Source organism: Dryas octopetala, chromosome 7 (assembly GCF_963921425.1).
Source record: "Dryas octopetala chromosome 7, drDryOcto1.1, whole genome shotgun sequence".
Lineage (NCBI taxonomy): Eukaryota > Viridiplantae > Streptophyta > Magnoliopsida > Rosales > Rosaceae > Dryas > Dryas octopetala.
In genome coordinates, this window is record NC_141372.1 from 17,980,244 (window position 1) to 17,996,526 (window position 16,283).

The 16,283-nt window shown below is 43.1% G+C and overlaps 1 protein-coding gene across 1 annotated transcript; it reads right to left on the reverse strand.

The window, feature by feature from the left end:
• Nucleotides 1–6,633: 6,633 nt before the first annotated feature.
• Nucleotides 6,634–7,485, reverse strand: LOC147280189 (uncharacterized). The gene is made up of 2 exons (XM_086252151.1): nt 7,090–7,485; nt 6,634–6,981 (listed from the first exon to the last, which is right to left on the reverse strand). Exons 1-2 carry the CDS (start codon nt 7,483–7,485, stop codon nt 6,634–6,636), a joined length of 744 nt encoding a protein of 247 aa, XP_086108277.1.
• Between the last annotated feature and the right edge of the window lie 8,798 nt (nt 7,486–16,283).

Genomic DNA, 16,283 nt, shown 5'->3' on the forward strand with positions numbered 1-16,283 from the left:
TATACCTCCTATAAAATTTTCTGAAATTTTGAAACATCTCCCAACTACCCGTCCTAAAACTTCTTGCCTCTTTTCTCAGAAAACCAAAGCACTCCAAGAACTCCCAGATCCGGCCACCAACGCGTCGTCACAACCTGCCGTCGTCTGGGTCCATCGCCGCCGTCGTCGTTAGCTCGCCTACTCGCCGGAGCCGGAGCCATTGTTCGCCGCTAACCCCTTCGTCGTCTGCGGCGATCACTCCTCCTTTGCAATTTCTCTGTTCCTATAAAAACTTCAAAGACCCAAGCACTTCAAAGGTCCGAACACCTTTGCAGCACCCCATATCGGCGCCACCATTGCTCGGCCTGTGCATCGTCGTTGCCGACGTCGACCACCGCCAATTCCACTGCTAGTTCCAGCGGCTGCTCCTCCTCTTTTTCTTGCGAAACCCACATGATTTTTCATATTCAATGGTGAATTCAAAGACTACTTATGGGCTGAAAGATCCAAGAATTCTTGAGAAATTTTTGGACAAGCATTATCCAAATCGCCCCAAAGACATCTCCATTGAAGTCGATCCTACCGGAAAAGCCGAAATTGATTGTGAGGTGGTGAATGGTGCGAGACCCATCAAGTTTTATCCTTGGCTGTTTCGGATTGGAGCTAGATTCCCATTTTCCCGATTCCAACGGAGGTTTTTAATGTTATACGGGTTAGCCCCTTGCCAATATACTCCGAATTCCTATAAATTGCTTTTGGGTTTTGAAAAATTGACTAGATTTTATGAGATTGAGTTGGGTTTGGCTGAATTTCGGAGTTTGTTTCGGGTGTGCCCCCATGAAATGGCCGGGTGTATGTTGCCTTTCGGGGGCGCAAAAAAAAGCGGCCCAATCTCTTTACTAATCTAGACCGTAAAGAGGGGAGTCATACCGATGATGTGGTGATTGTTTCCGGAAATTTGGGAGACGTGGTTGATGGGTACGACACCCCGGTCCCGTCTACTTTCAATCCGGAGGGTGTAATGGACCTCGATGGATTGAACTTTGTGAAATGCTACCGGGCGGACCTTGTTGATTTATTGTATCATGTGGTGAGTCCGGAACATCGTGACATTAGATGGATTTTGCATCCGGACCGTGATGCCCCCGGCGGGTTAGACTCCGTCACCCCCTTGTCAAGGCGTGACATTCCGGCGGAGATGCTTGTTCCCCAATTTGATTCGATGGGATCCTTGCCCAAACCAAGGGAAGCGGGGGAGAAAAGGAAAAGAGGAAAAAGGAATAGCCCGGCTTCCAACAATTCGGAGGGATCATGTGATGGCATCAAAATTGGGGAGTTAGAATTAATGATACCACCCCTCCAAGTGAATCGCAAGAAAAGGGGCCCTATTAAAAAGCCAAAACAAGGAGCCGATGGAGCAAAGGGAAAGGAAGTACCGGAGAAATACATCCTTTTTAATGCAAATAAGGGTCGCCCCGTTGGAGAGAATAGTCCTTTGGTGGACGAATTTGAAGGTGAAGATACCACCACACTTATGCTTGAAGATGGGCCTCCAAAGTTTGGGTTGGACGGTCCATATGAGAATGTTACCGCCGACCCGTCGCCCTTGAAAGATGACGGGGGATTCGCGGGGGATGCTTCCCCCATCCGGTCTCATCCTCCCCTCCATTCTTCAAAGGTTTGGTGCCCCCATTTCATAGCTAAGGATGGGGCCGTGAAATGTGATTCATCCGGCTTGTCGGATGATTCGGTGGCTATGGCTTTAATGAAAGGGTCCGTTCTCCCCCTTGATGCCTCCGAGCTGCGGAGGTATGATGCCTCCGAAACGAAAGAAAAGTTATATGCACTTAGATATTCGGTACGTTCCATTTTTCTTCCCGAAACCATTTCTTTGTTTTGGGCTCCTTAGATTTGTTGTTAATCTACTTTGGAGTGATGCTTTTGTTGTTTTGTTTTGTGTAGATGGGAGCCATGATGGATAGATACATCGAAGCCATGGAAGACGCCAAGGAAAACGACCGAGCTGAACTTGAGACTTACCGCCTAGAAATTGATTCATGCCAAAGTTCTGCCATGGAGTACCGAATTGCTCATACTAAGATTGAAGGAGAACTCGTAACGGTCCGGTCGGAACTTGACAATCGGTCCGCCAAAGTCCTAGAGCTTAATGATACCATCCGATCTTTGAAAGAAGAGTTAGCCAAAGCTCAAGGGTCCTTGCATGTGAAGGAAGAGGAGATGGCTCAAAGAATTCAAGAATGCTCAGCGCATGAAAGGGCCGCCGTTAAGGATGCCGTTGAAAGGGCCAAAACTTCCATGCAAGCTTTTTATCAAAAACAACTTGATGAGGCTTTGGTGGATGAATTTAATATGGGTTACTATTACCGGATGGTTGGCAAGCCCCACAAACATGGTTGGGATGAAGATAAAATTCAAGAATGGGCCGCCGAAGTGGATACCTCCGAGGACTTAGAGGGCTCCGAGTTGAACTAATGCCACCACGTATGCTTCTGAGGAGAAACTCTCCGATGATGATAGGACCCCATCCAAGGCAAGGGATACCGCCGGCACCTCCGATGGCTCGGGCCCGAAGTCCTTTATAGCACCTTGATCTCCTATATGCTAGACTTTTATTTTGTTTATGCCCGATAGGGCCGTATTGTTTGTTTGTATTTGAGAATTATTTGCTGGACCCTTTATTTCAAGGTACCAATGCACTTACAATTCCAAGTTATTTTCCTTTGGATTCTTCACATTTTCACATGCTTAATTTATGTGATGTAAGCAAAGCATGACGACTATCCCAACCTTATGGGTTCGCCCATTTATTTGCAAAAAATAACAATCTCATGGGTCCGTTGCAACACGGAGGATAACCGTTGAATTAATAGAGCCTCCCAAGTCGGGCCGTACTGAGGAAGATTTTCGGAGCTATCTCGAGGTCCCTTTAAGCAAAAAATCTTACTTGCACGGAGGATCGAACCTCAAAACTCAATCGGCTCGCCAGCTCGAACTAGTTTATTAACTTGCAAGAATTAACCTCGACAATTAAATTTGCTAATATTAATTGTCGTTTATAATTTTGCTAAATAAATGCATCCAGGGCTTTCTTGTGGGCACAAATAGGACCCAAAAATACTTTCGAAGTTCCTTCCCCTATGCCCCCATTTATTTTACGAGGTACGTAGCTCGAAAAAATAAATTTTGACAATATTTTGTTATTGAACTAGAGACTTTCCATCATAGGGCCTTGCCCTTAATGAGTTCGGGCCGATAGTAACAAATGTTGCCCCCAAGTGGGGTTCTAAAAGAGTGCGGATGTTCTAAGTAGACTGATCATCTTTAGAACACACATTTAGTCGATAGTACCTGGGTCAGTGAGGCCTGTGACCCGCGGTACCTCGGACCTTTTCATTGTAGTATGGACTTAGGTGCCATGGTACCATGAAATTTGTAGAATTCATCTTAATCTCCATTGCCCCCGGCGGGTTAACAATAGAATTATTTAGACAAACGACACAATTAAAAACTTGTTATAAGCTGAAACCACATGCAATATAGTTTGAATAAACTGTGATACATTAATTTGAATGGCCGAAGCTTATGTTACAATTTTGAAGTATGGGTTGAGACCCATGTTACATCCATGTAGGGTAATCTCCCCATGTACCTATAGGTTTCCTATGGGGATCACATTACAAATTGAAGGTACTAGCCTAGAGTATTTATCCCAAACCTTACTTCATTGCTTTTGGTGAGGACCGTTCGTTTCTATGATTCGTTAGGACCGTACATCTTGAGGATAGGTCCGACCGTTGAGGTTGAATGCGGCTCCATTCGTGGAGTGTAGTATTAATACATCCCCTCCTTCGTTCGGGTGAACACCCATTCTTTTGCATTTATTTGGGGACTATGGGCCCCTCATGCGTAGTATTTACGCAAGTTGATGGCGTTCCACCTTTTTCTAATCGGGGTGCCATCCATATTTGAGAGTAAGTAGGTCCCTTTGCCTCCTACTTCAATTACTTGATATGGCCCTTCCCAATTAGGACCTAGCTTGCCAGCGCCCGGGACTTTCGTGTTTTGAAACACCTTTCTGAGTACAAGGTCTCCCTCTTGAAAGGTCCTTGGTTTGACGCCTTTATTGTAATAGGACCGTACTTGCTGTTGATAGGCGGTGATCCTTACTAGTGCTTGCTCTCTTCACTCATCCAATAGATCCAGGTCCGTTTGAAGTTCTACTGCATTTTGCTGAAGGGTCCTGTCCTCCGTGCGGAGGGTTGGCATCCCAACTTGGACCGGTATGATAGCCTCCGCTCCAAATGCTAAAGAAAAAGGAGTCTCTCCTGTGGGTCTCCGCTTGGTGGTCCTATATGCCCATAGGACCCCAGGTAGCTCGTCGGGCCATTTGCCTTTGGCACTTTCCAACTTCTTCTTCAACGTGTCAAGAATAGTTTTGTTGGAGGCTTCAGCTTGGCCGTTTCCTTGAGGGTACCGGGGTGTCGACATCAGGTTCTTGATGTTCAAAGATCTACAAAAGTCAATGATCTCCGCACTTGTGAACTGAAGGCCGTTATCGGACACCAAAGTTTGAGGGATTCCAAACCTACAAATGATGCTTCTCCATATAAATCTTTTTACTTCCTTATCTCGAATTTTTGCAAGGGGCTCGGCTTCAATCCACTTTGTGAAATAATCGGTAGCAACCAACAAAAACCTTTTTTGGGCGGTGGCATCTGGCAAGGGTCCGACGATGTCGAGGCCCCATTGCATGAACTGCCAAGGGGATCGAAGCGGGGTTAGGTCCTCTGCCGGTTGTTTTGGGATAATGGCAAACCTTTGGCATTTGTCACATTTCTGTACAAACTCCTTTGCATCCTGGTGCATTGTTGGCCAATAGTACCCCTCACTTAGGGCTTTTTGCGCTAAGGACCTGCCTCCTTCATGATTCCCACAACTACGCCCATGGATTTCTGCGAGAACGTACTGTACCTGATCCGGGTGGAGACAAAGGAGGTGAGGTCCCGAATATGACCGACGATAGAGCTTGCCATTATGGTCCACGTACCGTGCCGCTTTTAAATGTAATTTTCTAGCCTCCGCACGGTCTTGGGGTAGTGTCCCATTCTTTATGTAATCAAGGATTGGATCCATCCAACAGGGTGCTGGAGCTATAGGTAAGCATGGAGCCCCCGCCTTGTGAACACTCGGCTCCTTCAAGTACTCCACAGGAATGGTCCGACGAAGTTGGTAGTTTAAGGAAGATCCCAAATTTGCCAGAGTATCGGCATGGGTATTTTGATTACGAGGGACCTGTGTGAGTGTGAACTCTTGAAACTTTTGGAGAAGATCTTTGGCCTTAGTGAGGTAGAGAGTCATGGTTGGATTGAGTGCCGCATACTCACCTAACACTTGGTTCACGATTAATTGAGAATCACAAAATATATTTAATTTACGGACCTGTAGTTCGGATGCTAGTCTTAAGCCTGCCAAGAGAGCCTCGTACTCAGCTTCGTTGTTGCTTGCCTGAAATCCTAATATCAAGGCCTGTTCCATTATGGATCCATCCGGAGTGCGCAAAACTAGGCCGGCGCCTGCCCCCTTGCTATTGGAGGACCCATCCACGTGAAGGTGCCACGCATAAGGATCCGTTGGGTCCGGTTCTGAATTTGGGTTGATTGGGTCCGACAATTCCGTTTCAGAGGGAGTAAATTCGGCAATGAAGTCGGCTAGGACCTGTGCCTTGATAGCCGTTCGTGGTTGGTACACTATGTCATATTGCCCTAGCTCAATTGCCCACTTTGTTATCCCCGAGGATGCATCCGGTCCGTGCAAAATGGTCCTTAACGGGTAATCGGTCCGCACAATGATTTTGAAAGCCTGGAAGTATGGCCTTAACTTTCTAGCGGAGCTTACCAAAGCCAAAATTAATTTTTCCATCTTTGGGTACCTAGTTTCTGGGTCGAGGAGAGCCTTTGACGTGTAATATACCGGATGTTGTGCTCCCTGCTCTTCCCGGGTCGATTTTGAAAGGAACCTGCTTAGGGCGGCGGCACGGCCCGTTAGACTTTGTATTTCTTTGACAGTGCGAGGGGACCGCATGTCCATGATTGCTCTTATTTGGTCTGGGTTAGCCTCAATACCCCGTTGAGTTACTAAATATCCCAAGAATTTTTCGGAGGCTACTCCGAATGTGCATTTTTCCGGGTTCAACTTCATGTTATACCTCCGCAAAAGTTCAAATGCCTCCCCAAGGTGCTTTACATGGTCATGTCTTTGTAGGCTCTTTACTAACATGTCATCCACGTATACCTCCATTGTCTTTCCGATAAGGTCCTTAAAGACTTTGTTCACAAGTCGTTGATACGTTGCCCCCGCATTTTTAAGCCCGAAAGGCATCACATTATAGCAATAGGTCCCCCTCTCTATGACAAATGAGGTTTTCTCCTTATCCGGCCCATACATCTTGATTTGATTATAGCCGCTATAAGCATCCATGAAACTAAGAAGTTGATGCCCCACCGTTGAATCCACTAGTTGATCAATCCGTGGAAGGGGGTAGCTATCTTTTGGGCAAGCCTTGTTTAAATCGGTGAAGTCGAAACATACCCTCCACTTGCCATTTTTCTTTCGAACCAAAACCACATTGGCTAATCAATCCGGATGGTACACATCCTCCACAAATCCGGCGGCTTTGAGCTTATCTACCTCGGCCTCAATTATAGCTGACCGTTCTGGAGTAAAGTTTCTCTTCTTTTGGATTACCGCCTTGAAGTTTGGATCCACCATAAGTTTATGGCATATGACCTTCGGATCGATTCCGGGCATGTCGCCAGCGGACCATGCGAATACATCCTTATTTTCCCGTAGGAATGCTATTAACTGATCCTTTTCCATCTTGGAAAGTTTGGACCCAATCCTTGCCTTTCTCTCTGGTAGCTTTGGGTCCAATTCAATTAACTCTGCTTCTTCCTCTGCCTTGCCCCCCTTGGGGTCACTATCCTGAGGGTCCAAATTGATTTCAATATCTTCTTGCTCATCTTGGGCCCCCAGGGCTAATTGCTAATCAGATTTTTCTTTGGGGTCCCCAAGGTTCTGAGTCCCTGGGACGGATGCATCCTCTTCGGGCATTTTGGTCTGTGCTCTGGATATGTCCTGTGCTTTCGGAGGTATCAAGGGACCAATCGACTTTTTTATTTCTTTCAGACCCATTACCGCGCAACTTCGGGCGGTTGCTTGATACCCCCGGATTTCTTGGATCCCTTCCTTTGTTGGGAACTTCAAGACCTGATGGTAGGTGGAAGGGACTGCCTTCATGCGATGGAGCCATGGTCGCCCAAGGATAGCGTTGTAAGGTGTGGGGCAATCGACTACCATGAATGGCGTGAGCGGGCTTCTTGACCCCGCCACCACCGGTAGTGAGATAGTGCCGATGGTGTGAACCAAGCTTCCGTCAAAGGCCATAAGCGGTTTAGAAACGGCGGTGATATCCTCAATCAAACCCATGCACTCAACCGCCGTTTTGAAAAGCACATTAACGGATGCTCCATTATCTATCAAGACACGGCCCGCGGTGGCATGAGCAAATTGGATGGTGATAACCAAAGCGTCCTCATGGGGAGAGTGCCCTAGGAGAAGGGTTTTAAAACCGAAAATTAATCTTTTTTAACTTTGAAGATTGGCAAAGTCCAAAGATATAAACTAAGAAGTACAATCAGAATAAATTGAAATGAACAAACATATAGAAGAACTGAAATTAAATTAAACATTTAAACTTACAGAATTGAAATGAACACTCCGGGATTGAAAGCAAATTCTCACGCTTATATTAATATCAAGTCTTAACAGGAGACTTGTTTGCACACTTACACTTTTACAATCTCACACTTCAGAAAGCTTAAAATTCTACGATGCTTACAACTGAGGCTTCTGCCTCTTTAAATAGAGAGAAAGGAAAGATCCAGACCAAACAGTTGGCCCGACAAGGAATCTTATCCTTTAAAAAGCAAATAGTGAAAGATAGAGTGGTTACAACCACCCGTGAACAAAGTCAAAAAGTAAATAGTACATTATAATTATTTTACAAAAAGCCAAACCACCTAAAGATAAGTGGGACCATCAAAGATGCTAATAAGCATCACGGGATTTTTCTTTACTTTTAGTAAAGTTACTTGATTGGGGTGAAGACTCCGAAACAGTCATCCTCATTATCATTGTCAGAGGTGATGTCAAAAGAAGGGGCTTCAGCGTCCGACCTCTTACCAGTCCTTCTAAGGAGTTGGTTTCTTAGCTCGTTGCATTCAGCCTCAAGATGCCTCAACCTGTCTGAATCAGAGGAAGAAGATGAGGAAGAGGAACCCAAAATGTCCTTAATCTTTTTAGATTTAAAAGAAACTCCTTCAATGGATTTGGAGTTGAACTTGTCCCACCATTTGACACAAATCGAACGGCGAAGATTGGGGATGTAGATGTCTTCGTCTTCGTTTGGGAGAGAGATAGTATAGGACCATTTAAGGATCCAGGGGACACTGTATAAATACATGAACCATAATCCCGTTTCCCATTTAGGAAGAATATCTTCATTAAAGTTTTGAAAACGGATTAGGCTGTCCATAACAGGGGCAGGAATAATGTCTGGAGAATGTCCCCAGACGGCGTACCAGGCTTTAAGCCAGTTTGGAAGGGGTTTTTGACCAGTTGTTTTAAACTGGAGGAACCAAGAATGGGTAAATTCTTGATTCTGATAAAGCAGTGAGACCTCCCAAGCTTTTACGTAATCATAATAATCAAAGCGGTTCGGGATAAGTCCCTGCTCCACATTGAAACGCTGTTTAGCGAAAAGGGATGTTCCCCATTCATCAGGTGTGATAAAATCACAGATGATGAAATGGGAAAAGGCAATAATCCCTCTGTTTCTGAAGTGATGCTTAATTTGCACCAATCCACTGTCTGTTAAGACTGCCTCGTACCATTCACGAGTTTTATTGCCCAGTGCAGGGCTGCAATGGTTTACCAGGTACTTTTTAGCAACATCTGGCGGAGGATTAGTTAAATCCTGATTTTCAATTATTGTAACAGATACCTCCAAGGAGGGAAAATAGGGAGTCCTTTTAGGCTCCTCAGGCTGAGGCTCTCTAAGCCACTGGGTGTGCTGTTGAGCTTCTTTTTGTTGCCTCTGGTTCATCCTTGATCCCGAGCCTCTCCTGAAATATGAACCTCTCCTCATTCTTGCCCTGCAGAAATTCTCTTGTTAGGAAATCAGAAAGAGAGTTATCCTCCCCTTTTATGTATTCTATGTCAAAATCAAAGGCTGAAAGGATGGCCTGCCATCTGGCAAAAATTTGTTTAGAAGCTAGATTTTTAACATCTTTTAGCAAAACTTCCTTGGCAGCTTTGCAATCAACACGTATTAAAAACTTTTGATTTAGCAAATCACTTTCGAATTTGGTAACAGTTAAAACGATAGCCAAAATTTCTTTTTTAATTGTGGCATAATTCTTTTGAGCGCTATTCCAGACTCCTGAAGTAAATCTGACTAATTCCTCTTTTTTTTTTTGAATTTAAATCCTTCTGTTTTAGGATTCCTCCGTATCCTTTTTCTGAAGCATCTGTTTCCACAATTTTGAACATTCCTGGTTTAGGAATGGATAGGCAAGGGAGTTCTTTGACATGAGCCTTTAAGGCTTTTACGGCTTGGGTATGTTTTTTATCCCAAGGTGGAGGGTTCTTTTTTAACCTCTCGTATAATGGCTTGCTTATTTTAGCAAGATCTTGGCAGAAGTCTGAGACATAATTTAGACTTCCCAAAAACCTCTGTAATTACGTTTTGTCTTTTAATTCATCTGGGAATTTATCTGCAAACGCAATAGCTCTGTCAATAGGAACAATTGTCCCTTCATCAATGTTGTGTCCAAGGAACCTTATTTTAGTCTGGAATAAGACTATTTTCTTGCTTGAGACCACCAACCCTGCATTCTTCACTGCCTTAAGAAAGATGTTAACATGTTTAAAATGCTCTTCCAGTGAGGAAGAATAAATTAAAACATTATCAATATAAGTAATAGTGAAAGAGGAATAAGGATTGAAAATATCATTTATGATATTTTGAAATTCTGACGGTGCATTTTTGAGTCCGAATGGCATAACATTCCATTCGTAATGCCCGAAGGGTACAGTAAAAGCTGTTTTGTACCTTTCTTCTTCTTTGATCTGGACTTGCCAAAACCCAGATTTCATATCAAATTTTGAGAATATCACAGCTTCATGTAACCTGTTTAGCAAATCCCTTTTGTTTGGGATAGGATACCTTATCCATCTTAAGGCTTCATTTAAAGCTTTATAATTAATTACTAACCTTGGAACTCCGCGTTCAATTTCTGCTGCTTTCTCAACATAGAAGGCCGGACAGCTCCACGGGGATTTGCTTTTTCGAATTAATCTCTTTTTTAAGAGATCCTCGATTTCTTTTTCACATAGTTCCAAATGGGCTTTATTCATTTGGATGGGCCTTGCCTTGGTGGGTATCATAGACTCTTTAAAGTCAGGTTCATAAGGAAGACTAACAATGTGTCTTTCCCTGTTCCAAAAGGCTGTAGGAAGATCAGAGCAAACTTCCTTTGTAATAAGATCTTGTAGATCTTGCACTCTTTTCTCAACCTTTGGATCTTGCAACATTTGCATAATCCTTTTGTTTTTCATTTCTCCTTTTAATGACATTATGAACTTTTCTTTTCCCTTAATAAGGTTATTTAGGAAATTTACTTGCCGAACTAAGGGTTCTATCATGAAAGGAAAATTTACCTTTATACCTTGTATCTTACCTTTAATCCCTGTCTGATCTACAGAGATAGGTCCTGACTGGTAAAGAGTGCTAAGGAAGGGTGTGCCCAAGATGCAAGCTTGGTTAAGATCTTTAACCAGGATAAATGGTGTGTCAAGACATACACCATTATTACAGACTGCTGAGTGTGGCAGCTTGTATTTGATGTTCATCTTCCTTCCATTGGCTACCCTTAGCTCTTGACTAGTCTTGCTAAAGAATCTTGATGGAACCAGTCATTCCCTTAGACAATTTGAGTCAGCTCCTGAATCCATGAGGGCAACAGTAAGAAAATAAAAGGTTTTTTCATTAACATTTGCTATTATGGTTACCTCTGTATACCATTTTTGGTATATAATTTTCTCAATACTCTGTATGTGTTGGACTAAGTCTTGGTTTTCTCCTTGTTGACTAAGTCCTTCATCAGGGAAGTATTGATTGAAACTCCAGAAAGTGAAGAGGCCTTAACTAGTGTAGCTAAGCTACCAGAAACAATTATAGGAGTATTTGGAGGATGTACTGACCTTACTTTGTCTCCTTCTTTGGTGGTCCATTCTTTAATTGGGCTTGTGATAGTATTAATTGAAGCTTTTAGCTTATCACTACCCTGTTCTTGGATCTTTTGGTAGAACCAGGCCCAAAAGGGAATTTCCCTTTTAGCCTTTTCCATACAGGAAATCCATTCTGCATGGAAAGAGATCCTTTGCATATTGTCAAAGTTCTCATGGAACCAGGCTCTTTTAAGCCTATGCTTTGGGCTCATAAACTCTTCTTTTAGAGCTTTGAGATCATATTGGAAATGGGACGGGCTTCCTTCTTCTAGAACATTAACTTGTGGCCCGATATAAATTGGTCCCTGCACATCAGAAAAGGTTGGCCCAACTGGGTCATCCTCTGCATTAGATTTTTCAAAGTCAGTATAAATAGGCTTACTGATTAATCCTTCTCTCTCTGTTCCAACCATCAATGGTTCATCTATGGTTCTGGATGAGACAGATCTTGGCAAGGTTACTGGTCGGCTTGGTGGGTTTTCTGGATAAGAAAACCTGGAGTTTGTGGAAGTTCCAAGACGCGTAGATCTTAGATTGGAGAATCTAATTTCTACCTCGCCATCATCATGCTCCACGATCTGGTCAATTTCCTGATTTTGGAGAGGCCTTTGAGGTGCCTCTTGAGCTACTGTCCATTCTAGAGGGAGATTGACTTGATTCCAGCTAATTGTCCTCGGGACTGCCACGTTAGATCTTTTTAGATCTGCTTGAAACATAATTGTTTTTCCCTCCTCATGCAAATCTTTTGCTCCTGGGCACAAGGTAGTCATTGCTTTATAATAAATCCTGTAAACAATGGCCATGTTCTCAGATCCTGGAATCATATCAAATCCATGGGACTTGATGTTTAGAGTTAAGGCTTTCAGGATTCCTTTGTCAGTTAAGGATACAGAGAAATTAGGAAAACAATTAAAAAATATAGGACCTTCACTTAGAGAAGATTCAACTACTCCAAGTAGAGAATCAGAAAACTTGTTATGCCTTTGATCCCTTACACAGACCAAGACAGAGGTATTTAAACCTGTTCTTACCAAAGGTTTTACCGCAACCTGGACTACACCTATGTGTAGGTATTTGAATTTTTTAGAAATATGCTGATTTAGCAAACTTGGTGTGAACAACTGGAAGTTGTCCTGAGCGTTGGAGATGGGCACTGTCCTTTCTGTTGTTTTGATAACATAATCTGTTCTCCAGTCGAATGTGCCTTTTCTGTATATCTCCTTGGTAGGAAAGGCTGGTATGGACCAGTTCTGGAGCTGCTTTTCATAGTCGGCAAAGACTATTTCTTCGGTATTGTTCAACTTCATCTTTCCTGATCAACTAGCTTCGGAGGATCTGAACAAACTTCTAAAGAGATTGGCCATAGAGGAGATTAGAAAGTATTAGTGTTTGATCTCTGAACCTGAGTTACTCCCTGGGACTTACCAACGGCTAAACCTGCCTTCAACTGCCCTTCACTCGTCAGTTCTCAACACTACTATCAAACTAATAACCCCTACTACTATCTCCCGTAAAAGATGGCTCTGATACCAAAACTGTCCCAGGTAAGGGGAAGGGTTTTAAAACCGAAAAAATTAATCTTTTTTAACTTTGAAGATTGGCAAAGTCCAAAGATATAAACTAAGAAGTACAATCAGAATAAATTGAAATGAACAAACATATAGAAGAACTGAAATTAAATTGAACATTTAAACTTACAGAATTGAAATGAACACTCCGGGATTGAAAGCAAATTCTCACGCTTATATTAATATCAAGTCTTAACAGGAGACTTGTTTGCACACTTACACTTTTACAATCTCACACTTCAGAAAGCTTAAAATTCTACGATGCTTACAACTGAGGCTTCTGCCTCTTTAAATAGAGAGAAAGGAAAGATCAAGACCAAACAGCTGGCCCGACAAGGAATCTTATCCTTTAAAAAGCAAATAGTGAAAGATAGAGTGGTTACAACCACCCGTGAACAAAGTCAAAAAGTAAATAGTACATTATAATTATTTTACAAAAAGCCAAACCACCTAAAGATAAGTGGGACCATCAAAGATGCTGATAAGCATCACGGGATTTTTCTTTACTTTTAGTAAAGTTACTTGATTGGGGTGAAGACTCCGAAACAGTCATCCTCATTATCATTGTCAGAGGTGATGTCAAAAGAAGGGGCTTCAGCGTCCGACCTCTTACCAGTCCTTCTAAGGAGTTGGTTTCTTAGCTCGTTGCATTCAGCCTCAAGATGCCTCAACCTGTCTGAATCAGAGGAAGAAGATGAGGAAGAGGAACCCAAAATGTCCTTAATCTTTTTAGATTTAAAAGAAACTCCTTCAATGGATTTGGAGTTGAACTTGTCCCACCATTTGACACAAATCGAACGGCGAAGATTGGGGATGTAGATGTCTTCGTCTTCGTTTAGGAGAGAGATAGTATAGGACCATTTAAGGATCCAAGGGATACTGTATAAATACATGAACCATAATCCCGTTTCCCATTTAGGAACAATATCTTCGATCATTAATGTTTTGAAAACGGATTAGGCTGTCCATAACAGGGGCAGGAATAATGTCTGGAGAATGTCCCCAGACGGCGTACCAGGCTTTAAGCCAGTTTGGAAGGGGTTTTTGACCAGTTGTTTTAAACTGGAGGAACCAAGAATGGGTAAATTCTTGATTCTGATAAAGCAGTGAGACCTCCCAAGCTTTTACGTAATCATAATAATCAAAGCGGTTCGGGATAAGTCCCTGCTCCACATTGAAACGCTGTTTAGCGAAAAGGGATGTTCCCCATTCATCAGGTGTGATAAAATCACAGATGATGAAATGGGAAAAGGCAATAATCCCTCTGTTTCTGAAGTGATGCTTAATTTGCACCAATCCACTGTCTGTTAAGACTGCCTCGTACCATTCACGAGTTTTATTGCCCAGTGCAGGGCTGCAATGGTTTACCAGGTACTTTTTAGCAACATCTGGCGGAGGATTAGTTAAATCCTGATTTTCAATTATTGTAACAGATACCTCCAAGGAGGGAAAATAGGGAGTCCTTTTAGGCTCCTCAGGCTGAGGCTCTCTAAGCCACTGGGTGTGCTGTTGAGCTTCTTTTTGTTGCCTCTGGTTCATCCTTGATCCCGAGCCTCTCCTGAAATATGAACCTCTCCTCATTCTTGCCCTGCAGAAATTCTCTTGTTAGGAAATCAGGAAGAGAGTTATCCTCCCCTTTTATGTATTCTATGTCAAAATCAAAGGCTGAAAGGATGGCCTGCCATCTGGCAAAAATTTGTTTAGAAGCTAGATTTTTAACATCTTTTAGCAAAACTTCCTTGGCAGCTTTGCAATCAACACGTATTAAAAACTTTTGATTTAGCAAATCACTTTCGAATTTGGTAACAGTTAAAACGATAGCCAAAATTTCTTTTTTAATTGTGGCATAATTCTTTTGAGCGCTATTCCAGACTCCTGAAGTAAATCTGACTAATTCCTCTTTTTTTTGAATTTAAATCCTTTTGTTTTAGGATTCCTCCGTATCCTTTTTCTGAAGCATCTGTTTCCACAACGCACAATGATTTTGAAAGCCTGGAAGTATGGCCTTAACTTTCTAGCGGAGCTTACCAAAGCCAAAATTAATTTTTCCATCTTTGGGTACCTAGTTTCTGGGTCGAGGAGAGCCTTTGACGTGTAATATACCGGGTGTTGTGCTCCCTGCTCTTCTCGGACCAGAGCCGAACTAACCGCCGGACTGGATACCCACAAATATAAGTATAGGTCCTCCCCCGCGGAAGGTTTGGATAGCAAAGGCGTAGAGCTTAAATATGTCTTTAGGTCCTGAAAAGCCGTTTCACATTCTTCATTCCATATTCTGCCCCCGCTCCTTTTCAATGCTTGAAAAAAGGGGCGGCATTTATCCTTCGATTTTGAAAGGAACCTGCTTAGGGCAGCGGCACGGCCCGTTAGACTTTGTATTTCTTTGACAGTGCGAGGGGACCGCATGTCCATGATTGCTCTTATTTGGTCTGGGTTAGCCTCAATACCCCGTTGAGTTACTAAATATCCCAAGAATTTTCCGGAGGCTACTCCGAATGTGCATTTTTCCGGGTTCAACTTCATGTTATACCTCCGCAAAAGTTCAAATGCCTCCCCAAGGTGCTTTACATGGTCATGTCTTTGTAGGCTCTTTACTAACATGTCATCCACGTATACCTCCATTGTCTTTCTGATAAGGTCCTTAAAGACTTTGTTCACAAGTCGTTGATATGTTGCCCCCGCATTTTTAAGCCCGAAAGGCATCACATTATAGCAATAGGTCCCCCTCTCTATGACAAATGAGGTTTTCTCCTTATCCGGCCCATACATCTTGATTTGATTATAGCCGCTATAAGCATCCATGAAACTAAGAAGTTGATGCCCCGCCGTTGAATCCACTAGTTGATCAATCCGTGGAAGGGGGTAGCTATCTTTTGGGCAAGCTTTGTTTAAATCGGTGAAGTCGACACATACCCTCCACTTGCCATTTTTCTTTCGAACCAAAACCACATTGGCTAACCAATCCGGATGGTACACATCCTCCACAAATCCGGCGGCTTTGAGCTTATCTACCTCAGCCTCAATTACAGCTGACCGTTCTGGAGTAAAGTTTCTCTTCTTTTGGATTACCGCCTTGAAGTTTGGATCCACCATAAGTTTATGGCATATGACCTTCAGATCGATTCCGGGCATGTCGCCAGCGGACCATGCGAATACATCCTTATTTTCCCGTAGGAATGCTATTAACTGATCCTTTTCCATCGTGGAAAGTCTGGACCCAATCCTTGCCTTTCTCTCTGGTAGCTTTGGGTCCAATTCAATTAACTCTGCTTCTTCCTCTGCCTTGCCCCCCTTGGGGTCACTATCCTGAGGGTCCAAATTGATTTCAATATCTTCTTGCTCATCTTGGGCCCCCAGGGCTAATTG